At 35.4% G+C, this 25,194-nt stretch overlaps 2 protein-coding genes across 3 annotated transcripts; both read left to right on the forward strand.

Annotated features, from left to right (window-relative positions):
• Positions 1 to 5,210: 5,210 nt before the first annotated feature.
• LOC108837222 (indole-3-glycerol phosphate synthase, chloroplastic) lies at positions 5,211 to 7,679 on the forward strand. 2 transcript variants are annotated; one of them, XM_057010737.1, is made up of 10 exons: positions 5,211 to 5,606; positions 5,691 to 5,957; positions 6,029 to 6,205; positions 6,416 to 6,490; positions 6,569 to 6,613; positions 6,691 to 6,855; positions 6,942 to 7,020; positions 7,109 to 7,191; positions 7,273 to 7,341; positions 7,430 to 7,679. In XM_057010737.1, the coding sequence occupies exons 2-10, from the start codon at positions 5,784 to 5,786 to the stop codon at positions 7,514 to 7,516; spliced, it is 954 nt and encodes a 317-aa protein (XP_056866717.1). In that variant the 5' UTR covers positions 5,211 to 5,606; positions 5,691 to 5,783; the 3' UTR covers positions 7,517 to 7,679. The 2 variants fall into 2 exon arrangements, with proteins under 2 accessions (XP_056866717.1, XP_018465788.2); XM_018610286.2 differs by having other exon boundaries at positions 5,213 to 5,606; positions 5,711 to 5,957.
• Positions 7,680 to 20,398: 12,719 nt separating this feature from the next.
• LOC108858261 (uncharacterized) lies at positions 20,399 to 24,599 on the forward strand. Its single transcript, XM_056985684.1, has 2 exons — positions 20,399 to 20,510; positions 23,761 to 24,599. Exons 1-2 carry the CDS (start codon positions 20,399 to 20,401, stop codon positions 24,597 to 24,599), a joined length of 951 nt encoding a protein of 316 aa, XP_056841664.1.
• Positions 24,600 to 25,194: the final 595 nt, after the last annotated feature.

The following is a 25,194-nucleotide window of genomic DNA, read 5'->3' on the forward strand; positions in this document are numbered from 1 at the left end:
ATATGAGTTATATTTTGGCAGGACCTTAAGATCGCTTCCAGAATATCCATCAGCCATTCTAGCAACTTCATCAAGATCAACATCATAACAAAGGTCTTCTTTTGCAAGTATAACTCTTAGTATCTTTGCTCTATTCTGAGCATCTGGCAATCCCACCATCAACCTGCACCAAGTCAATACCACAAACGTTTATGTAACATTCCGAGTTGTTGTGATATTTGAAAAGAAAGCTTAAGAGAATTGATTTGGTTACCTATGTCACCAAAGTCGATTCACCTTTTCCGTCACACATCCGTTTAGAACTCCAGAGTTAAGCGTGCTTGGGCTGGAATAATGAAAGGACGGGTGACCTATCGGGAAGTGATTCGCGATACCGTGTAAGTGAGGCCAAAGCACGGGGAAAGGTCGGGTGGTGATTGCAGGGTTAGTAAACAATGATTTCGAGCCTTGGAAAATTAAAGACCGACCGTCAGATGGGATGGGGCCCACGGGCCGAGAGAGCGAGCGTGGGTGGCCCATTAGCCGTGGACGGGTCGGGGCATTACAAGTGGTATCAGAGCTGGTTAGCCGTCTTGGTTCTGACCCGAGAGGCGTCTTGAGACCTGTCGTGGGGCCCAATGAGGACGTTGCGTTCTTCGAGAGGGGGTGAATTGTAACATCCCGAGTTGTGATATGTGAAAAGAAAGCTTAAGAGAATTGATTTGGTTACCTATGTCACCAAAGTTGACTTACCTTTTCCGTCACACATCTGTTTAGAACTCCAGAGTTAAGCGTACTTGGGCTGGAGTAGTGGAAGGATGGGTGACCTATCGGGAAGGGATTCGAAATACCGTGTGTGATGCGGCCATCAAACCAGTGGTCGAACCAGAGGTCAACCACACAGTCCAAACCGGCCACTTTGGAGGTACCAGCGACAGAGGTCCAGAACCAGACGAATATCTCAAAAACCAGAAGGTCTTTTGTCATGAATCCAATTTTCCTAGAAGGCCAACTAATGAAGGATTCACTGAGGTTTGGAATTACAAGAAAAGCTTCACGGAGGAAGAAGTTATGAATTTTACAAACCGGAGGTTCCCCAGCCCATCCATCTGCGAGTACCCGACTTTTAAAGGAGATTCAAGCCCAATGAAGAAGTGGCCTGAACCAAATCCGATCATAGGATTCAAGAGGGATCTCTCATCTTTCCAGGAAGCCCAATTTCAGGAGAAATGGCCACGGAATTATGAAGTTATGACCCATTCTCCAAAACCGATCAAACCAGTTCTACACTTGCCTCAATTGGAAGCTAACCGGTTCAATCAGCTTCAGACCCGACTTTGGCGACCAGGAGACCAATCTATAAATTCAGGGAGTTCATCTAATGATCCATAAGAGTCAGACCATTCCATGCCATGCACCAGAGACCACATGATCAAGAGGATCTTCATTAACCACAACTTTCCTTATCCGGAATGTATTCACACTTGGAGCCATAACTCATCAGAGAGTTAGCCATCAATGCTACCACGAATTGGAGACATTTCCATCTTATCTAGGAGACCCAAGATGCACCAGACCAAATATGATCAGGAGGATTCCAATCAGACCAGAAGATTTGCTCAATTGCTCAGCACGGGGAAAGGTCGGATGGTGATTGCAGGGTTAGTAAACAATGATTTCGGGCCTTGGAAAATTAACGACCGACCGTCAGATGGGATGGGGCCCACGGGCCGAGAGAGCGGGCGTGGGTAGCCCATTAGCCGTGGACGGGTCGGGGCGTTACAGTTTCACTGCCTATAACAGTCATTTCAGTTTGACCAAACACAGAACTTATAGACTTGATAGTCATTTATAAATTTACCTACGAGGCAACCGTCTAATGACAGCCTCGTCAAGGTCAAAAGGCCGATTTGTGGCTGCAAGGACCATAACACGTTCCTTCTCCCTTGTCAGCATTTTCGGAGGTTCGCACCATTGCCATTGTACGATAAAAAGGGAAGAATGTTTGTGTTTTAAGACCTCTAGATTCATCTCTATATATAAAGTGAATGTTCTCATATTAATGACACCAAGGTAATATTTTTACAATAAATAATGAAATCGTTTAAGGAAAGATATTAAATTTGTATTGTCATAAAATGATATGCATATAATATGATTTTAACTTGCACAAATAATCAATATTAGTAAGGTAAGTTAATAAAAATAAGTTTCCTATTTAGATACAAATAGTTAAATGTCATTAAGCAATATAATAAATATGATATCAAAAGTAAATGGTTTACCGAATTTGTAATAATGAAACTTATTAATACACGTATTTATTATATTATTGCGCAAGTTATAATTTATGAGATTAGCAATTAGTGTTATTTTCCTATTAGCATCTCGAGCACAAAAAATAAATCAAAAAAGAAATTCCAAAAAATCAACCAATAGGAACGCCAGATTTCTGCTGAGAAGCTCTGTATGAGCGACATGTGGCAAATGTACTTCTCTTTTAATATATAGATGGATATGAAAGTATACTATTACAACATTAAATTATTGATATATATTCAATCCAAATATGCTATCAAGTATATTAATTAGATGATATTATTTATGATATTATGGAAAATAATAGTATTTAAGGAGATATCAATTTCGAAAATATAGGAAACCATTTGAAAAGATCAAGGTAACAATATTTAAATAATATGTCAGTTTGATTTGTGTATTTAATAATGTGTTTTATTTAATATCAGATTAGTAATGAATGAAAGTGTAATGTGACCAACTCTAATAGATAGTCTATTCTTAAAAAAAATCACACATAAATGAGAAGTCATGAGTTTGAGATGCAGCCCAAACAAATCACGGGTTTGAGTCATAATAACTAAGATTTTTTGGAAAATTTACCAAAATAGCATAAAACTTGATTTTAAATATAGAAGTATTCGTCCAAAATTAGTAATACCAAAAAATAAATATCAGTTTTAAATCTTATTTTAAAGATGGATCACCTGAATCTTAGAATATATATATATATATTAGTGCATATGTTTATCCAGAAGATCATTAAAGGTTTACCGATTGGTCGGTGTCATCGATCGTACATGTGACATTTTACTTCACCGGGTAATTACACAGTAAAATCTGGATATATAATATAATCACAATGTCTGGATAAGGGACAAAGACTAAAATTTTATAGCCCAGATACCAAACCTTGGCTTGCGCAACATGGAGACTGAACTGTTCACCAAAATTGAGGCATTTTGTATGGTAAATTATATCAGGCAGTTTACCGGTTACGAAAAATAGCAATCTAACGGAATGGATTGTGATATACAGTGTAGTATATTTGATGTGGAGGAGGAATCCATTAACCATATAATATTTGAATGTCCAATTGAGTCCTTTCGAAGATTCCTTCCAATTCGAGGATCTTTCCATCGGTCTCGCTTTTTGAAATGTTGATTATTTGTTCCGGAGACTCCTGAAGTATTATGATTTTAATTATTTCTCATGAATTATGTGGTATATATGGAAAAACAAGAATGGTAAGATTCATAAGAATAAAGATGGTAATCCACAAGAGTTGTTATGCATAACTAAATAGAAAGAGATTTATGAGCAGAGGGTTAGTTAACGGATCAACAAGCACAAAATAAGGTTTCAGCGCTTTTTGAATGGCATCCTATGGATAATTCCAGAGTTTGCTATGTTGATGGGGGGAAAAAGTGCCTATTTCAACATGAACTTTACGCGTCGTGCCTATTCCTTCACGAACTTTGTAGTAGTGCGTATTTCACACTAAACTAAACAAATTTTTTAAAATACTATATGAACTTTATGCGTAGTGTCTATTCCTTCACGAACTTTATAGTAGTGCGTATTTCACATTGAACTAAACAAAAATAAAAAAATACTACATAGACTCTCAAAATCGTGCTTATTTCAATATTGAACATTAAATGTGTTAATCATCCGTTAATTTATCAAAATAGCGTCATTTTGAATAAATTTTGTGAAACTAAAAATCAAAATAAAATTTACTCTTAAAATCGTGCTTATATATATTTACTGTCAAATGTAACATTCATCCTTTAATTTACCAAAAGACTTTATTTTGGTTAAATTCTATGAAATTATTCGTCATTTTTTAATTTTACAAAATCTATCCAAAATGACATTGTTTTGATAAATTAATGTATGACTAACACTTTTAACGGTATATATATATATATATATATTGACTGTCAAAAGTGTTAGTCTTGAGAAAATACTACATAGACTCTCAAAATCGTTATTATTTATATTTGATGGTTAAAAGTGTTAGTCATCCGTTATTTTGATAAATTAATGTATGACTAACACTTTTGATTTTCTAAACAGAAAAATACTAATACTTTTGACGGTTAATGTACATATATATATGACTAACACCTTTGATTTGCTGACAAAAAAATACTAACACTTTTGACACTCAAAATCGTGATTATATATATATATATATATTGACCGTCAAAAGTGTTAGTCTTTCTTTGTCAGCAAGTGAAATGTGTTAGTCATACATTAATTTATCAAAACATCATTTTGGACAGATTTTTTTGTAAAATTGAAAAAATTAAAAAACGACGGATGATTTCATAGAATGCATCCAAAATAGTTTTTTGATAAATTCAATGATGACTATTACCTTTGACAGTCAATATATATAAGCACGATTTTGAACGTATATTTTATTTTTTATTTTTAATTTTTAATTTCACAAAATTTATACAAAATAACGTTGTTTTGATAAATTAACGGATGACTAACACATTTAACACTCAATATTAAAATAAGCACGATTTTGAGAGTCTTTGTAGTATTTTTTTATTTTTGTTTAGTTCAGTGTGAAATACGCACTACTATAAAGTTCGTGAAGGAATAGACACGGCGCATAAAGTTCATATAGTATTTTAAAAAAATTGTTTAGTTCAGTGTGAAATATGCACTACTACAAAGTTCGTGAAGAAATAGGCACGACGCGTAAAGTTCATGTTGAAATAGGCACTTTTTCCGTTGATGGGGTCTCGAGAGAAACAGACTCATTTACAGGCCGGGGGGGGGGGGGGGGGGGGGGGTTTGCAAAAATATTGGCTTAAAAAGAAAATAGTAACATTTAAGATGTTCTTACAAAAACGAAAATATTTTCCACCTAATTTCCTTTGGGTTTCTTTCCCCCATTGCTTCACAAACTTATCCCAAAATGTAGGAAGATGATGGCATCAAGTGTTGGACTAATAACAATCTGTTCAGCTTTCACCAACCAGCCCAAAACTTGGCCGTAGCCATCTTACGTTGGTGTGTCTATTAACCCACGTGTTAATCACCCAAAACTACCAAAAATACATTCTTAAATAAATTGAATTTGTCATTCTTAACCGGAATCTCATAAACTCCCAAAAGCAGAGAACCATTTTCCGGCAATGGAGGGACTAGTTCCGGTTCAAAGTGTAGGACAGAGACTCCCCGTTTCACCTTCTCTGTATCACCGTATCGGTTCTGTCTCCATCGGACGTTCGGTTTCAGGTCTTGCCATGGACAGGAGGATCAATTCTAGAGCTCCGTCGCTTTTCGCCATCCGTGCTCAACAGGTGCCTCGCCTACTTTTATTCCCTCTGTCGCATTTTCTCATGCTCGATTTTGTCTCGACTAATTCGATCTCTTGCTGATAGTAGTTGCCTTTTTGGATTTGAAGGAGAGCGTAGGTGTTGCATCTTCTTCTTCTTCAGTAGAAAAATGATGTTAGAATCAAAGAATGGGAAGTAGATATGTATCAGAATGAAGTAGCCATTAGCCAAGGGATTAGGATTAGGAGAAAACCACCAAGCACGGCCCCGTTGGGTTATTCTGGACCATTTGAGTTGAGATTGCATACTGCTGATTCTTCTCCCACTAACATCTTGGAGGAGATTACATGGTTCAAAGCCCAAGAAGTTTCCCGGGTTAGAGTTTTTTTTTTTCTCTTTACAATTACTTTTTGGGGTTTTTTGCTAATGGCGATTGTCCTTTTCAGATGAAGGAACTGAACCCACTTGAGGCGTTAAAGAAAGCTGTAGAGAATGCTCCTCCTACTAGAGATTTCGTCGGTGCGCTTAGGATGGCTCATCAAAGAACTGGCTTCCCTGCTTTGATTGCTGAGGTTAAGAAGGCTTCTCCAAGTAGGGGAATCTTTAAAGAGAATTTTGACCCGGTAATCATAAATATTGTCTTTCTCGAATATATTTATTAAGCTAGTTAAGGTCGAAGAAGAGTTGTAGTCTTTTCCATCTGCAGTTTGGCCTTGTGGAAATATATCAACATCTTTTTTTTTTTTGGTTGATTCCCCAAAATGGTTCGCTATTGTTCTTATATCTAGACCTAAAAAGGTCTTCATGATTCATCTGGATTGTGTTGCTTACAGGTCGAGATTGCTCAAGCTTATGAAAGAGGCGGTGCAGCATGTCTTAGTGTTTTGACAGACCAGAAGTTTTTCAAGGTTTCACTTGTTCGTGTATTCAGTTGCAGATATCTTATTCACATTTGCAATTCTTAAGCATTTGATTTGGTTCGACAGGGAGGCTTTGAAAACTTGGAAGCAATAAGAAGCGCTGGTGTGAAGGTATTCTGGTTCTTTCTTTTATGTGCTTCGTGATGAAGACAATATTTTTGGTAAGCTATGCTTTTCAATTACTGCAGTGTCCCCTATTATGCAAAGAGTTTGTTGTAGACGCATGGCAGATCTACTATGCTCGGACTAAAGGCGCTGATGCAGTATTGCTTATTGCTGCTATATTGACTGACCTGGAAATAACCTACATGCTTCAGCTCTGCAAGAAGCTTGGTTTGGCTGCCCTTGTTGAGGTCTGTCTTTTTCCTTGCTCTGATTTTTTTGCTGAGAGTTAGTATTCCTTTTAGTTTCGCTCTTAACAAGCATGGCTCTCAATCAGGTACACGATGAGAGAGAGATGGGTCGTGTTCTTGGAATAGAAGGGATCGAGCTGGTTGGCATCAATAACCGAAGCCTTGGTAATGAAGAAGCTTTTGTACATATGCCTAGTTCTTGAAAGTTTAGCTGAGTTAAGGAGACTGACAATAGAAGTTTTTGTGTGTTTAGAAACATTTATAGTGGACATTAGTAATACAAAGAAGCTTCTTGAAGGAGAGCATGGTAGACAAATCCGCGAGAAAGACATGATTGTAAGTAGTTCTAGTTTCCATTTGTGTCTTTTCACATCTTCCTGAGTTCTGAGCGTGCTGATTCTTTTATGTGGGTTTAAGGTGGTTGGAGAATCCGGTCTGTTTACACCTGATGACATTGCCTATGTACAAGCTGCTGGAGTTAAAGCGGTAAAGCTTTGACTATATATAATCTATCAAAAGGCTGTTTGGTAACTTGTGCAAGTTTTAATTAGATGACTGATATTTTTACTTACAGGTTTTGGTTGGTGAGTCCATTGTGAAGCAAAGTGACCCTGAGAAAGGTATAGCTGGACTCTTTGGCAGAGACATTTCTCATGCTTAGAAAACTGTCTCTCTAACTATGTTTCCTGGTACATCTGTATTTCTTGTTTATGTGAGAATTGAAAAAGACTAGAAAAGTTTTTTTTTCTCTTTTGTATCAGAATTTGTCATCGAATAAATTGAATCAACATTTTTGATTAAAGGAAAAACACCATTTAAAGAAACTAGATTTTGACTCGCACGGGCGTGCGGGTGTATATTTTTATAAAATATTTTTTTCATGTCAATATTAGAGTTGGGCAAAAAACCAAAATCCAAAAAATCGAACCGATCTCGATCCAAAAAGAATTAAATCTAAACCGAAATTGATTTAAATTTCAAAATTTTGGTATTTAGAGAATTGAAACTAAATCCATCGAACCGAAGTATTTCGGATACCCAAATGTATTCAAAATAAATTTATATACTTATATATTTTTTTACATTTGATGTATATAAAAACATCCAGAATATATATGGTACTTTTAATTTGGTTTAAATAATTGAAAATATATATAAATAGTCAAATGTAATATCTAAAATAGTTAAAGTATATTTAAAACACCAAAAATAATTAAAATAATTATTGATTCTCTATCCACATATTTAAATCAAACCAATTTATATGCTAAGTTCAGGCATTTTGATATATGTTATTCAAATTTATATGTAATATATTATTTTGTTTATATATTTTGAAAAATTTAAAGTATTAAAAAATTTTAAAAATAATTTGAATGGGTTATCTGAACCCGAACAAACCCGTAAAGATCCGAATTGAATCCGAACCAAAATTTAGAAATATTCGAATGTGACTGAAATCTTTGACCCCGGAAACTCGAACCCATACAGACCCAAACCAAACCCGAATGGGTATCCGAACGCCCACCCCTAGTTCACAATCTATTTTTTCCTTTAAAAACATAGCAAACATATAATTAATAATATTTTAGTATCATCTAAATAATTACATATATCTATATTTTGAATTGAATATGGAAAATAAAACATATACTCCCTCCGCATGAGTATATTTTTTAACTAATTGGAAACATTTTTTAATAATGGTTATTGGAAAATATTTTAGTAAAAATAAATGTTTGAATATATATATATATATATATATATTTGAATCAATTTTTGATATAAATAAACTTTAAATTATTATTTTGATTTGAAATCTTCCTGTGACTTTTTCTTAATAACATAAATTCATTATTTCCTTAATATACTATTATCTATATTTTCAAACAACATTATATCTTTTTATACTGCTATTCATATTTCCAAACAAATCTTTTTTTAAAAATTTTATTCATATTTTCAGACAAACCTATTTTAAAAAAACTATTATCCAAATTTTCAATAAACATTTTTTAAAAATTGTTATCGATATTTTCAAACAAATTTAATTTATATTTCAATTTTAATATTCAATTTTAATAATATAGATATGAATAAGAATGAAAGCTCATTAAGTGTATGTTGATTTTCTTTCCAGAAAAACAAACAACGTAGTCTTTTTTTATTAGCAAAAAAAACTATTTTGTTTTACTTTTAGTCTTTTATAACAACAAACTTTATCTCTAAATATCTCCGAAGTCGTCAAACGATATATTCTTGTTCCCAATCAAAACTGAGAAGTTGTGTAGATATATATAAATATTGATATATTGCATGCTATTATTAGGTATTAGTATCCCTAATTTATAGTTAGATGTTGCTTGATAGTAAAGTTGATATAATTGAGAATATTCTTATTATTATTCCTAATTTGGAATGTTAGATTTTAATAAATACGTGTCATAACTGTTTAGATTTGATTATATTGAGCAGTTCGGTTTATTTGAAATGTAGTAATTATGTATGTTTGGTTAACTGTTTAATTAAATTTAAGTGGTTTAATTTAAGTATTAAATATGGTTTAGTTCAGTGGCATACAATGGTAATTATTTAGGAAAAGTCTGGGCTAAGTACAAAATGTACTTCAGCTTTAATAGTTTAGATGATACACTGGAATCCAAAATCAAAAGAGATATGGCAAATATTAAGTCGAAAACAACTCCTAAGAACACAACCCATCAAGCGATACAAAGAAACTAATATTTATATTATTAAGATCAAAATATCTTTGAAAATTGTCCGAAAACATAAATAACAATAAAAACTATATATAAAAAATTAGAATTATTATAAGAAACTATTTATCTGGAACAGTTTTGGAACAATTTTAAAATATATGAAAATGTCCAATCTAATTATTTAAAAAAACTTTTATCTAAAATAATCATAAAATTTTTAAATTTATATATATTTCAAAAATCAAAATAATAATTAAAATTGATTTATATCAAAAACTGATTCAAAAATATATATATATATATATTCAAAAATTGTTTTTACTGAAATATTTTATAATAACCATTATAAAAAGTTTAAATATATATAATAAAAATATTAAAAAATTGAAATGATTTCCTGGATGAGGCAGACAAATAGATAAATTACCTTTGACCTCATATTCTAAATCTGAAAGGAATGATCACATAGTATGGAAACGAGGGGTATGAATGTCTCCTATGACTCATTATTCGCTACACTTTGACAAAAATAGAGCTACAAAAGTAGTCAAGTCAACAAGATGAACAAGATGACTACATTAGCATCAACATTCGTTGAAACTGAAACTATAAATATTTAGAGAAGAGAGAAAAAGAGGTAAGAAATGGATCAGAGAAGACTACCTGTGTGTTCAGAAACTTGCTTGAGTAAGAATTCAATTGTCTGTTGATCAATACTCCCAAGGTAAAGTCTGCACTTTTATTTATGTAAGAAATGAAGTTAGTAGAGGGGATTGTCAGACATGATTTGCTAAGTTGCTGGCTAAATGAATTTGGTTGCTATACTAGAATATTGTATAATGTGCTTCTGTGGTTATGACTTATTTGATAGAGTGATTATGCGTTTTAAACTTTGTGAGTCTCTACAGTTTTCAAACCTTTTTCAGAGAGACTGCTGATTGTTTTGCTTGAGAACAAGTAAAATGCTAAGTCTGGGGGGAATTGATATACCATGGAATTTACCTGATGTCAACCATGGTATATAAAAGTTTTTAGATATACTTATTATGTTTTGGAGTCTGTTATGTATGTTTACAAATTCAGGAGTTATTTGAAGTAAAGTGGAGATTTTGGAGCATTTCAGAGTAATTTAGAGATTTCACCGAAGATGACCATCGACCAACACATATGGGTCTACACTGAGAGATTATAATCGATCGATGCACACCTAGTGCTATCGGTCGATAGCGAACGCGCATAAACCCACTTTGGTCACAGCCGACTTGAAGCCCAAAACTTAACCAAATTACAAGAATGCCCCTGACAATTTTAACTTAATATTTAAGTGCTTTGCCATTGTATTAGGCAACACATGCTTTCATACTTTCATATTTTCGCAGCAAAAGATTTTGGGTTTAGAGTTGGAGAAAAGAGCATAACTCTTTTAGAGATTGTCTTGGAACTCCAGATTTCTTATCTTTCTATCTATACAATTTTATTTATCTATTTCTATGTTTTACTTTGCTATGTATGAGTAATTCACCCTCTTAGGTTTATGGTTCAAATAGGATATGAAGGATTAGCCCTGTGACACTCCCGATTGTAGATGACCGGAAATGACATGGTCGATGTTCCTAGATGGTCGATCTGAGGTTCTCAGAATACTTCTGATCGCCTTAGACCAACAACTAAAGAACACCAACGCTGCTATCAGATATCACCTTAGGCTTTTCAACCCGACAAAGCAATACACGATAGTTTATTCATCCAGACAAGGACTAATGTCATATGGAACCCGTAATTTAAAAACATTCTTTATACATATATATCATTCAAAATCATCTTGCAAAATTTGTTACAAATCCACCTCGAGGTTTTCCGTCAACAAATCTTATACATAAGAAATATCAAAACGATTTTGCAAGGATAATAAAACTACCACTGGCTAATGTTCTTCCTTCCCGTCCTAGAGTAAGGTCTCCCGTCTACTGGTTAAGGTCTCCCATATACTGGTTACCTGCATCACAAGTGAGTCATGAGTAACTAGTTTACTTAGTGAGTCTAATCCCACACCCAGCACATATGATAATATCCCAAGCAATAAACTCAATTTGTATGCAGTGAAAATATATTCCATAACTATATATATAAGTTCTACCATTCCGTCGAAGTGAATCTTATCTTAAACATCTCATCCACGATACCCGCCATTCACTCATACTTTAATAAATAAATATAGATATATGTTAAACCCGTATAACCACCAAGGCTAACCGAGCCTGGGGTGAAAATAAATATAATCATCATATCCATCAGATATTCCAAGATCAAACATCTAAAGCTGCATCCAGTTACACGGCCTCCAGGGTGCGACCCCATCATCATGTCTTCGCGACCTTGTTCCGTATCACAGGACCAATTCACGGTAATGCGGGAACTTTCAGAAGAGTGAATATACAATAAGACTTCACATGATTTATATTCATATATTTAAGAGAAATTACTTACAATGACTCTAATTATATATGTAATGACTCAACTAACTCTTAAAATTTTATAATTACTAGAATAACACATATATCAAGCAAAATTACACAAACATCCCTGTCATTATTTTGACCAAAAAAAGAAATAGATTTTATTATTTTTCAAAAAACCAGAATCTCCTTTTATTCTTGGCTGAAGACGTAGTCTCCGTCGCAGACAAAGAACCCTACTCGCTAACCCTAACTCGCATTCACCTCCGCCACTTTGTCTACACCTTCTCCGTTATCTCTACCGGCAACCATCTTTTTCACCTTATCCTTTAACTTCTATGGTGATTTTTAAACCACACAATCATCATCAGATGGGAGATCTCTACAATCCCTTTAATTTCTTCAGGATTAGTCACTGTCCAGTCATCTTCTCTCATAAACACTATGTTTCTCTAATGTGGTAAGTAATGTTTTGATTGTGTTTTAACACTCTTTACTTGGGATCGGTTTGATAGCTTAAGAAGAACCAATGCTACTAAATATTCACAGTTATTGTTAACTCTTGTTTCACTGATTTGATTCAAATTGTTTGCTGGTTCGTGATCTTCCTTCCTCGCTTTTGCAGGTTTGTGATCTTCCTTCCTCGCTTTTGCAGGGTGATTTGTCTGACAGAGTCGCTAGAAAATCAATACAGTGCTTCCAAAAGTTGTTCCTTCTGACCAGAGAGATGACAACAACTTGAGATAAACTTGTCTTCGCGTCTTCTTAGACGACTTGTTCTTAAGTAAGAGTAACAAGTCTTTCTAAGCTTTTTTTTTCCAAAGTAGTAATATTCTTTTGCTCTGTTTTGAATCTTGGTAAGGTGATCTGGAAGAAGAGAAGAAGAAACTAGAGAACGAGAAAATGACGATGTGACAAATACTCATATTTTCCTTTGATGATATGATCTCATCAGAAGATGTATTAGTATCGATTGGTCAAGATCAAGTTGTGTATAAGAGTAAAGAAAAAGATATCGTTCTACTGTACAAATCCAAATCCTAGGATGTAATAATATGAACACGAGAATTATTTATGTAACTTGATGTAGCGATGCAACTTTTGCAACTTGTAATAAACATATTACTGAGACACCAATAGCAAACTACTTTCCTCTTCATATGATAAACCTGAAAAAGCTAAAAAAAGATTGCTCATTAGAAAGGAACCGACGTTACGTGGAAGATGAGAATTATGTGTTCTCAACTTTCAAATAACCACTTAGTTTTCTCAACTTTCCACACACGAGAATTATGTGTTCTATTACTATCTCCTCAATCCGGATTAAAAGTTGCAGTTGTAAGTCACCATGAAAGTGGACCACGTGTTTCTGAGTGAAAGATCAGAGGAAGAAGACACCAAAGAACGTAAAACCTAATTTGAGATAACATGGTCATAATCTCTTAAGATTAAACCAAGGTTTCAAATTGGTTTAAATTAATTTAAACCGAAAATAACTCTAAATCAAATTTTAAAGTTAATTAAAACCAAATTCAATCAATCTAAACCGAGATCCCATTTAGATTAAATCAAAATTTAGTTGAATTTAGCCAGAAATTCGAATTGTGTCCCACTCTAGTAATTAAAGTTTATTTAAAAGTCTGTCGTCAAAGATAACAATTTAAAAAATCTGCCACCAAATGAATACAAAAGTCTGCCGTCAATTTAAATCGGGAAAACATATCTATCAGAAAAATTTATGTCTATTTCTTATAAACATATCTGTCTCAAAAATCTGACTACTTCAAAAAAAAAAACGTTTCACTTCAACAAATCGGTTACTACATATGACAGATTAAAATAGATAAATCTATCAACAATCTTAAATCGGCCACACAAATCTGTCAGCTTAAAAACTCTGTCGTAACATAAAAGTCAGCCACCAAATACATGGCAGATATAAAATTTACAACAATTTAATATGACATATTTATCTTACGATAGATTTGTTTTTCCGTTAAATAAGTCTGCCGTCAATTTTTTTTAATAATTTTAAATGGCACTTTTGTAATATTGCTTTTTGATCATAATTATAGTCAAGGGTATTTTCGACCATTAAATAATGTTAAGAATTTTAAACTTTTAAGAGTTATTTTAGTAATTTATAAACTAATTTGAGTCATTCTACTAAACTTCCCTTTATTTAATAATACACAGACATATATATATATATATATAAGTACTTGAGAACAAGTACTAACGTCAAAGAATAAACCTCAAAGAATAATTCTTAATATTTTTTAAGTGTTTACACAAGTAAACACATCGCCATAATTATATACTTAAATATCGAGATGTGTTTTGAAAAAATATATTGGTGTTTTGAATATATTTTAACTATTTTAGATATTTACATTTGACTATTTATATATATTTTTAATTATTTAAACCAACTTAAAAGTAACATATATATTCTGAATATTTTATATACATTAAATCTAAAAAGATAATATATATAAGTTTATAAATCTATTTCGAATACATTCAGAAATCAGAAATACTTCGGTTCGGATCTGATTCGATTTTAGTTTTCTAAATACCAAAATTTTGGTATTTAATCAATTTCGGTTCGGGTTTTGGTACTTCTTTTTGGATCGGGATCGATTCAATTTTTTTGGATTCCAGTTTTTTTCCAATTCTAATATTGACATGAAAAACAATGTATTCTATAAAAAAAAATATCCGCACGGACGTGCGGATCAAAATCTAGTTATAGGTTAAGTGACTTGCTTAACAATCAAGCAAAATAAGTAATTTTAATCAAGCAATACACATTCCTAAAACTCATCAATCATCTATCTAGACTCACCTTTAAATCCATGAGATTGGCTAAGGACGACTAGACTCGACCTCAAGCTAAACTTTCACAATCTGTTGATGACTCCCAAAACAGAATGAGGAAAAGGCATGATCGATCCGGCTTGTCCGATCACTCTCCCCGGGTATCTAAATTAAAACAGAACGGTTAGAACATGAGATTCATCAGTCCAGTTCCGGAAGAAATTCAACTCAGCTCTGATAGTTCGGTTCAGAAAGGTTTAGTTCAGACCATGATCAGTTTGGTTAAATTAGCTAAGATCAGTTCATTCGATTCAAAGATAAATCAATTCAGCTAAGTTGTTTAGATGCTAGGCGACCATGAACCGAAATACTATCAATCCACATAAGGGCTTAAGAAATTAATCCGGACAGGAAGATCAAACACTCAGTCAGCCAGTTCCAATCTAAACTGGTGTGATCAAATTGATGTAAACAAACTGATTTGAAGCTCTTACTGGTTTAATAATAAACTGAAATTGTGGACTGATCTCATGAATCTCTTGGACCATCTACAAATATTTCACACACCACATCCACTGATCCAGGGCACAAGAAGGTTAGAAAGATTCTTCCATGCTCAGATCTCTTTTCAGAATTTTCTCTGAATTTTTCTCTCATTTTTCTGTCAGATTTTCTTTCTTTTCTCTCTGATTTTTCTGAAAGTTTTTCTCTGATTTTCTTGTGGTCAAGATGGTGAAAAAAAAAGATTTAAATGACTGAGAGGTTGCTTCAGAGGTGGGTTTCACTCAGCACAAAACAAAGCTGAGACTTGACAGCTAGAGACATGCTTAATCACAAGCAGCTGAAGCAAGTAGCTTGTGACCAGCATGTGATTTACTTAATAAACATGTAGGCAGGCAGCTTCTGACAATCACATGATCATTTAAAGAAATTAAGGAAGCAGGCTGGTGCAAGTCATGTGACAGGTAAGGATGGTCGATAAGAAGCTGGTTGCTATTTCCGAATATTTTTTGACTAAATGTTTCTTGTCCTTTGGCTCTCGTCTTCTTGGTATCTTATTTTACACGTTGGACAATAACAAGAGAATATGGAGCATCGCAAGCCAGTGTGATGCTGGTTACCCTAAAAGAGGTAAACTACATTACTTAGTCAAGATTGACCAAGACCGCCCTTGGAGGAAGAGGTCTATGGGAGCACATCACCTCAGGTGCAGCACCAAGACAAATCATTCAAGGGAAAGATCACAAGGAGATTGTAGTGGTAGATGAAGGCAAATGGGGTCAGGAGAATCTTATGGTGCTGTCTATCTTACAAAGCTCACTTGATACTCATATTATGGAGTCTTACTCTCACTGTGAAACCGTAAAGTAGTTGTGGGATACCTTACACAAGGTTTATGTAAATACTTCAAACCTGATCTGAATCTTTGAAGTAAAGAGGAAAATTAACAACTTGAAGCAGAAGGAGATGGACTTTACCAAGCACCTTGGGCAGTTTTTTCAGTTGTGGTCTAAGCTTAGAATGCTAAGACTAGGTCTTTGGCTTACTCCTCACACTCAATCTGAGCTTCAATGATGTGATTAAGCACATCTTGAGAGCTAAGGAACTTCAACCAATGATAAAAGCCTAAGCTATCAAAATCTCACAAAACTCTTGAATTAATAAATCTTTAAGCTAGCAGATAGATAGTATGATGATGATAGGTCGAAGAGCACCACAAAGACTGCGGATGGCCTTTGATACAACTCAAATACTCAAGCTCTTGGAGGTAGTGGTCTCAACAAGACGAGAAAAAAAAATTACAAGAGAAAACTTTAAAGGGAAACAAAAGTTTCATTTTCATCCATTATTTCAAGTCTGGTTACGAAGAATCAAATGCAAGAGGTTATATAAGCTCGACAAAGGCTGGTCAAGTACAAATAAATCAACATAAATGAGAATAATATAGACAGCTTGGAGAGGTAAGTGAGCTGTGTTGGAACCAAATGAATCACTTGGAGAATCTCTACCATGGTTTGAATGGTATGGCCATTATTGCTTGATCTTGGCCAAGTTAGGAAATCTGTGAGGTTCTTTGTATCTAGACAGCTTGGAGAGGTAAGTGAGCTGTTTTAGAACCAAATTAATCACTTGGAGAATCTCTACCACGAGTTTGTAAAGGTTTGTATTCGCCAGTGCGCTCCCTTCACGATAACCTAATATCTAGCGCCTAACTGTATACACGGACACCTAAACGGGATATACATGGACATATATATATTTATATATATATATATATCATTAATATGAAAATAAAATAATATTAATACTAAAAACATAAAGTTTCCAATACTGAATTCTTAAAATAAAATACCTAAGTTTCCAAAAATATATCCTCATATTCAAATCAAAATAATAAGTCTTGAATGATTTTCTGCAATTTTTGGGAAAACAAATGTATAGTAAGATAAAACTGATCGTAATTTACAACTACCATAATTCGCACTATAAATTATAAAAAGGTTCCACTCATCAAACATTATATTGAACACTGCTAATGAAAATAGATTCCAACAAATAAACATCAGGTATTATAGTATTCAAAACAAAAACAACCTTGTGTACAGAAACAAGAAAAAAGAACATAAATCAAAATAATACCTTTGGTGGAGATAGAAAGCGATAAAGTGAAGGTGTTGGGGACTAGATTTTTTGGTAGCCAGAGAAGACAATGAGCTGAACGTGAATTGGTAATTACGGTTAACTTAAAAACCTAAGCTAAACGACGTAGTTTTTAATTTTTGATTCATCTTCATTTAATTATGTATTTACGACTTTATATAACTTTATTTTTTTGAGCAAGAAAAATGGTAAACGCTTAGACGCCACCGTATATGCGGATTGTTCGGCGTATATACACGTTCGTTTTTTAAGAAACCGTATATTAAGCTTCATATGCTGAATTCGATACGTTGCATGGCCGCATAGCGTATATCAACCGTATAGGTGGCTGCGTAGGGCGCATTTTCGAACACTGGTTAGATGGGCTGAAAAACCTTCAGATTCTAAAATTCATAACTTTCTGATACTTGAAGCTTTTAATGTGATTCCAATTGTACTTGAAACCTTGATGTGTGTAGAATCCATGAAAATTGGGTTCATGGAGAAAGACTTCTCGGCTTGTGAGATATGCCGTTTTAAATGAACATACGTCCTGGTTGGTTCTCTGGTTTGTTGAGTTGTGCATCTGATTGACCTTTGTTACAGCTACGGTTTTAGATATTTCTCCAGCTTCTGGTTTAATGACCAAGTCTTCATTCCTGACACTTGATATGAGAATATCATCAGTTGATATCAGGACTGCATCATTCCCTCTTTCTTCAAAAAAATTTGTCCTCAAAACTTGTTTATGCGACATGGTGGTCTCACTTGAATGCTGTTGGACCACTTCTGATGGCTCTTCTTTTTCAGTGGGATCTTTTGGAAATGGAGACTCATCTGGTGGATCAGGCGGCTCAGGCTCTTTAGTGTCAATCTCAACTTGGACTGCTCGTTGAAATAGCTCTTCTAAATCACAACATGTGTATCGTTGTATGTGCACACATATCTCATCTTTCAGTCCATAAAAAAACTGGTCCATGACATCCTCATTCATTACTCCTGGATTGAGCCAAATGCGGAGACACTTTATTTACTTTGATACTCCATGACCGTTTTATCATCTTGGCAAAGCGTACGAAACTGCCCTCCGAATTTCATGATACTGATCACGTGAGATGCATTGTTTCCTTAAGAGATTCTTCATCTCATCCCAAGTTGGTTGTCGAAAATGGCCAGAATTATATTGTCTCCACCAGTTTTGAGCGTGGTTGATGAGTTGATCAGCTACAATGAACACCTTCACAAAATCTGGACGGCCACAAAAGTTGAAGAACTCTTTCATCGTGTGCTCCCATTTAAAGTACTCAAGAGGATCTGATCTTCCTGCAAAATTATAATCTTCTTGCATTTAAAGACTCCAATGATGTTTGCTATGTTGCTGTTGTTGGGTTGGTTTTCCATATCTTCTCTTTATATATATATATACCCTTTTTTTTTAAAGAAACTTAGAAAAATAAAACAGAAAAGAAAGAAAGATGTTAAAAAAATATTTTGGTTTTTTTTAGAATAGAATGAAACAAAACAAAAACAAATGATAGATGATATGAGCTTTTAGCTCTGATATCAAATATGATACAAGCATAAGCTATCAAAGGCTCACAAAACTTCTGAATAAACATATCTTAAGCTAAGGGATAGATATCATGATGATGAGTCGAAGAGCACCACAAAGTCTGTGTATGGCCTTTGTTACAGCTCAAATACTCAAGCTCTTGGAAGTACTAGCCTCGACAAGACAATTAAAACAAAGTTTTACAAGAGAAAACATCAAAAGGAAACAAAAAGTTCCATTTTCATTCATTATTTCAAGTCAGGTTACAAAGAAGCAAATGCAAAAGCTTATATAAGCTCGACCAAGGCTGCTCAAATACAAATAAATCAACATAAATGAGAATAATAATTCAGAATAAATAATAACTCAATCCATGGTTTGAATGGTATGGCCATTATTGCTTGATCTTGGCCAAATAAGGAAATATGTGAGGTTCCTTGTATCTAGACAGTTTGGGTAGGTAAGTGAGCTGTTTTGGAACCAAATTAATCACTTGGAGAATCTCTACCACGAGCTCATCAAGCAATAAAAAGAAATGGAGTTGCCTTGAATGTGACATGTTCGAGATTAGCCAAGTTGAGAGCTGGTTTGACCAGTTTTGCTAAATTAAGCATAACTTTAAATTTCTATAACCATTTCTCCTCGAATTGAGATTGTTTGAAAGATAAGAGATCCATCTTTAAGTATCTAATTGGTTTTGGTTCAGGCCGTACCTTGGTTGGGCTGGAATACACTTGTAAAGGCCTGTATTCGCAGATAGATGGACTGGAAAACCTCCGGATTGTAAAATTCATATCTTTCTGATAATTGAAGCTCTTAATGTGATTACAACTGTACCTGAAACCTTGATGCGTGTAGAATGCATGAAAATTGGGTTCATTGAGAAAGACTTCCCGGTTGAATGAACATATGTCCAAGTTGGTTCTCTGGTTTGTTGAGTTGTGCATCCGATTGGCTTCTGGTACAGCTACGGTTCTAGATATTGCTTCAGCTTCTGGACCACGTTCTCATTCCTGACATTTTATATGAGAATATCATCAGTTGATATCATGACTGCATCAACCAGGGATGATGTATGCGTTCAGCTTCAAAAGGAACTAGGCTCAGATGGGCTGTTTGGTGGAAAGGGGAGCTATCTATGGCTAGCAAGGCTGAGAAGGTGGAGACACAGTGGAAAAAAATCAGCTTACAAACCTGGAGGAGACATACGTGTGACTTGTGAACATTGAAAGAAGTAGGAACACTCCAAAAGCAACTGTTGAATTCTCCATACTCACCTTCGACCATCCTCAACAAACAAGTTCAGCCAAGCTAGAACTCATAAAGCCGTGCATAACAATAAGGCTGGAAAGTCTATGGTGTCTACTTCTCATGCTCTGGGAGATACTTCTCAGCTTCCTAATGCTGATGCTTTCATCCGCAAGTCAAACATTGAGACTCTCATCACAGCACTCAATGCAAACTCTGGTAACATTAGTAGTAAATGTTTAAATTCATTACAAATTGCTAAACCGGTGATTGTAGATTCATGAGCATCCCATCATATGATTAAGGGTTCTAGTCTCATTAGCAATATAGAGCCTGTTTTAGGTGATGTTGTGATTGCAAATGGTGATAGAATACCTATTCGAGGTATAGGAAACCTGAAACTGTTTGAAAAAGAATCTAAAGCATTTTAAATACCAACTTTTGCATCTTACTTACTTTCTTTGAAAAAGGCCACTACTGATCTCAACTGTAAAGTTATTTTCAGTCCTAGTGATGTTCATTTCTAGGATATTGAGACTAGTAAGATGCTTGGAAAGGTTGTGAGCTAAAGGGACTTGTATGTGCTTGAAGACACCAACGTTAGATCTACTTTATCTACTGCTTTTAGTTCCATACCTGTTTTAGCTAATAATGCATTGTGGCAGGCTAGATTAGGTCACCCTACTCTCGCACCTTAGGATTGATGTTGCCTAATCTATCTTTTAGAAATGAAAGTTGTGAAGCTTGTATTCTTTTTGGACAGCACCTTATGTATCTAGAGAAAACCATAGGTACTTCATCACTTTCATAGATGAAAATTTGAAATATGCTTGGCTAACTTTGATTCAAACTAAAGATAGAGTATTAGAAGCTTTCATCAACTTTCAGAACTTTGTATCTAACCATTTCAATGCTAAGATCAAAATTAGGTCAAATAATGGTAGAGAATACACAAGCCATGCTTTCAAACATTGCTTAACAAAACATGGAATCATCCATCAATTAAGCCGTCCTTACACACCACAAGAAAATAAGATGGCTGAAAGGAAGAATAGACATCTTATGGAGGTTGCAAGAAGCATGATGTTCCACACCAATGTTCATCAATATAATTCTAACCAAGATTCTCCAAGATGTCTCATCCTTTCAGGTACTAAATAAAATTAAACCACCTATAGATAAATTTCATATGTTTGGGTGTGTTTGTTATGTCTTGACACCAGGTGAGCAGAGAAACAAATTTGAAGCAAGAGTGTAAAGGCCATGTTCATTGGATACTCTCACACACAAAAGGGGTATATGTGATATGTACCAGAGTCTAGAAGGGTTCTTGTTTCAAGAGATATGAAGTTTGCGGAATCCAAGGGATACTATGATGAGAAGAGTTGGAAAAATCTTAGAGTTCTCTCACATGGACCCTCGGATAGGGAAAACAATTTGAGAACCATTCTAGAAAGTTTTGGAATAAGTCAACCTAAGGAGAGTAAGGAAACCAGGGGATCTTCTAGTCCTCACGGAACTGAAGAAGCAGTCCATCAATTATGTAGCAAAATGGAAAAGTGGAGAGGCGCAAAAATATATTGGTTGCAATAGGATTCACTCAAACATATAAGATGTGAAGAATGCATTCCTACAAGGAGAGCTTGTAGATGGAGTGTATATGCACCCTCTTCCTGGATTAGAACATCTAGTTAAGCCAGATAATCTGGTTAGATTGAAGAAGGAAATATATGGATTAAAGTAGTCACCTAGAGCTTGGTACCACAAGCTGAGAACAACCTTGAATGTAAGAGGGTTTGTAAAATCAAACGATCACACGCTCTTCACTCTCTCAAGCAAGCAAGGAATTATGGTGATTCTGGTTTATGTTGATGGTATCATAATCACTAGAAAGTGACAAGGAAGGTATCATCTCAATCAAAGCTTCTTAAATCTGCATCTGATATTAAAAATCTGGGTGATTTAAAGTACTTCTTATGGATTGAAATACGCCGCTCCAAATAGGGGCTCTTCTTATCCCAAAGAAATTATAAACTTGATCTTTTAAATGAGGTGGGAAAGCGTTGAGGAAGAATAGCCAAAACTCCACTTGAAGAAGGGTACAAAGTATTGCGTGAGGGGGGATTTGAAGATGGGCCATTTGTAGATGTTAAACTCTATAGGAGAATAGTTTGGAATTTGATCTATCTAACTGTTACAAGACCACATATAATGTTTTGCTGTGAATCAAGTCAGCCGTCAGCATATACAAACTCCTAAAGTTCATCACTGGAATATGGTGGAAAGGATCACGAGGTATCTCAAATAAGCTCCAGGTCAAAGTCTATGGATTACCTGCAACAAGAGCACAAAGATTGTGGCATATTTTGATGCAGACTGAGCTGGTGATAGATTGGACATAAGGTCTAGAATAAGCTATTACACCTTCATTGGAGGCAATTTAATAATTTGGAAGATCAAGAAACAAAAAGTGATATCATGTTGAAGTGCTGAAGCAGAGTATAGGGTAATGAGTCAGCTCACTAGTAAACTCATTTGGATCAGAAACCTTCTAGAAGATTTGGTCATAGAGATAACAACACCAATCAATATGCATTGTGATAATCAGGCTGTTATTCATATGGCATCAAACTCAATGTTTCATGAGAGGACCAAACACATTGAGGTGAATTGTCACAAGGTTAGACAAGCTGTGGAACAATAGATCATACTACCTTGATACACAAGAAGTGAAGATCAGCTTGCTGGCATTTTCACCAAGGGAGCAAGCATAAAAGTTTGTGAGTACATCCATCCAAGGTTAGGACTCATGGACCTGTCAAGATCATAATCCTTTCAGTCATAAATCATCTACTCCTTTTTTTAGGAGAATATTACCCCCACAGGCACATTACCAATTTTCAATTACGCACACAGTCACATTGACTTCTCCACACACTTTCTCCATGCGAAATGACCAATATGACCCTCATTTACACACTTCCTCCTTTTCCTAACTAAACTAACTCTAAGCTAATATTATCGAAACATCCTAACTAGTCTCTTAATGCTTAGTTCGAAACCAAGAAAATTGTTTGTATTTTCTATTTTGAAAACAATTAAACTTTATGTCTTTTGGCTCTTGTTTCGAAATTCAACTCATCCTCTCTCACTTCTTTATTGTTTGGTTTCGAAGTGGAAAACCCTAATTTTCACTTTTCCCCCGTTGATTTAGATTACCAGATTCAAGAAAATGCCAAAACCACTAAGCAACTCTCAGTAAATAGTTAGTTTCCCCGTAATTTCGTCCATCGATTCTCGTTTCTGTTCACTCTCCTCCGTTCCCGTTCAACCGCCGCCGTATTTAAACCTGTCTTTCGTTCCACCGCCGCTGATGGAAGGTAATTTCCGTTTAGCTAACCCCCTCCGTCTCCGTTTATAGTACACCCCCCCCCCACGATCCTTTAACTAACTTCTTTTGTTTTTACAGATTCTGCAGAGGACGCCATAGACCACCGTCTCCCCATGAGGTTGTTTGCAACTGATAGATTCCCCTGTCGCCGTCTGAACATCTACTCAAGGCCTAACATCCTTACCTTTCTCCGCCACGTGCTACGCGGTTCTTCTGAGTTTACAAGGATTAGAGAGTCTTCTTTTGGAAAACTGTTCGATCTCCCCTTGCGACAGTGCCCCGTTTCATGCAAGCTCATACACTGCCTTCTCTCCCGACAGCTGCTCTCCGATGATGAACACACTTTGTGGACCGTGTTTGGTAGCGACCCACTGAAGTTTGGTCTTGAAGAATTTGGAACCATAACCGGTCTCAACTGTGGAGCTTTCCCAGAGGGGTACGAACCACCAGACCACAACAAGAAGGGTTCCTACAAGCATAAGGATGCACACAAAGATTCGATATGGAAGAGACTAATTGGCAAGTACAACAACATCACCATTGAAATGGATGAGTGGAGGCGTATCCGGCTAGCCCTCCTAATAATCGTGGATGGAGTGTTGATTGCCTCACAGCAGATCCACCGTCCAACACTTAGGTATGTTTCGATGTTAGACGACCTGGATGCTTTCCTGAATTTCCCATGGGGCCGCGAATCCTTCGTCCACACTGTACGATGTATGAAACCACCAAAGTTCGAGAAAGGGAAACCTGTTGCAGACCTCGTTCGTATGCTTGTCGATAAGCTCAAACAAGAATCATTTCGTCTCACAGGGTTCCCGCTAGCACTGCAGCTACTCGCTTTCAGAGCTATACCATCGTTGCGGTTGAAGATCCCTGTTCCTCTGAACGAACTTATCTTTATGGAGCATACATAGCGGAACTGGCATAACCATCCCTCCATCAAGCTAGACTATGTTCTTATCGCAGAAGCGGACCCATCAGTAAGTATATTTCTCTTATTTTTTTTGACATTTGTAGTCGGTGTTCTCATTTTCGAAGTTTGTTAAAACTGTATTTGTTAAGTGTGTGAAGAAGTTCTTTAAGAGATTCATTGTTTGTTGCAGCTCACTGTGAGTCCATATATCCCTATCGTCCGAGGACCACAACCCGGTGGGGTGTTTGGCCAAATGCAGTTGCAGACGAGAAGGTTGCATACATGGAGCAGCTGATAGCAAACAACCATCACTTCACCAACTACATCTGGCCTGGAGGAGACTGCTCGGAACCTGTATTCAAAGTGACTCCACCACAAGAAGCAGAGAAAGAACCTCCACACAAGAAGCACACTGTTCCGCAGAAAAGGAAAGTGTCAAAACTCAAACCAAAGAAAGTTTTAAAGAAAAGAGCCGCTACCACATCACAACGTCGCATCACCCGTTTGTTTGCTGCTTCCACCTCAAACACGGTCCCCACTAACGAGTTAGTAGATGACAGAGTGACTTTACTGGAAGCCAAAGTGACTGAGGTGGA

This window comes from Raphanus sativus, chromosome 5 (genome assembly GCF_000801105.2).
Source record: "Raphanus sativus cultivar WK10039 chromosome 5, ASM80110v3, whole genome shotgun sequence".
NCBI classification, from domain to species: Eukaryota; Viridiplantae; Streptophyta; class Magnoliopsida; order Brassicales; family Brassicaceae; genus Raphanus; species Raphanus sativus.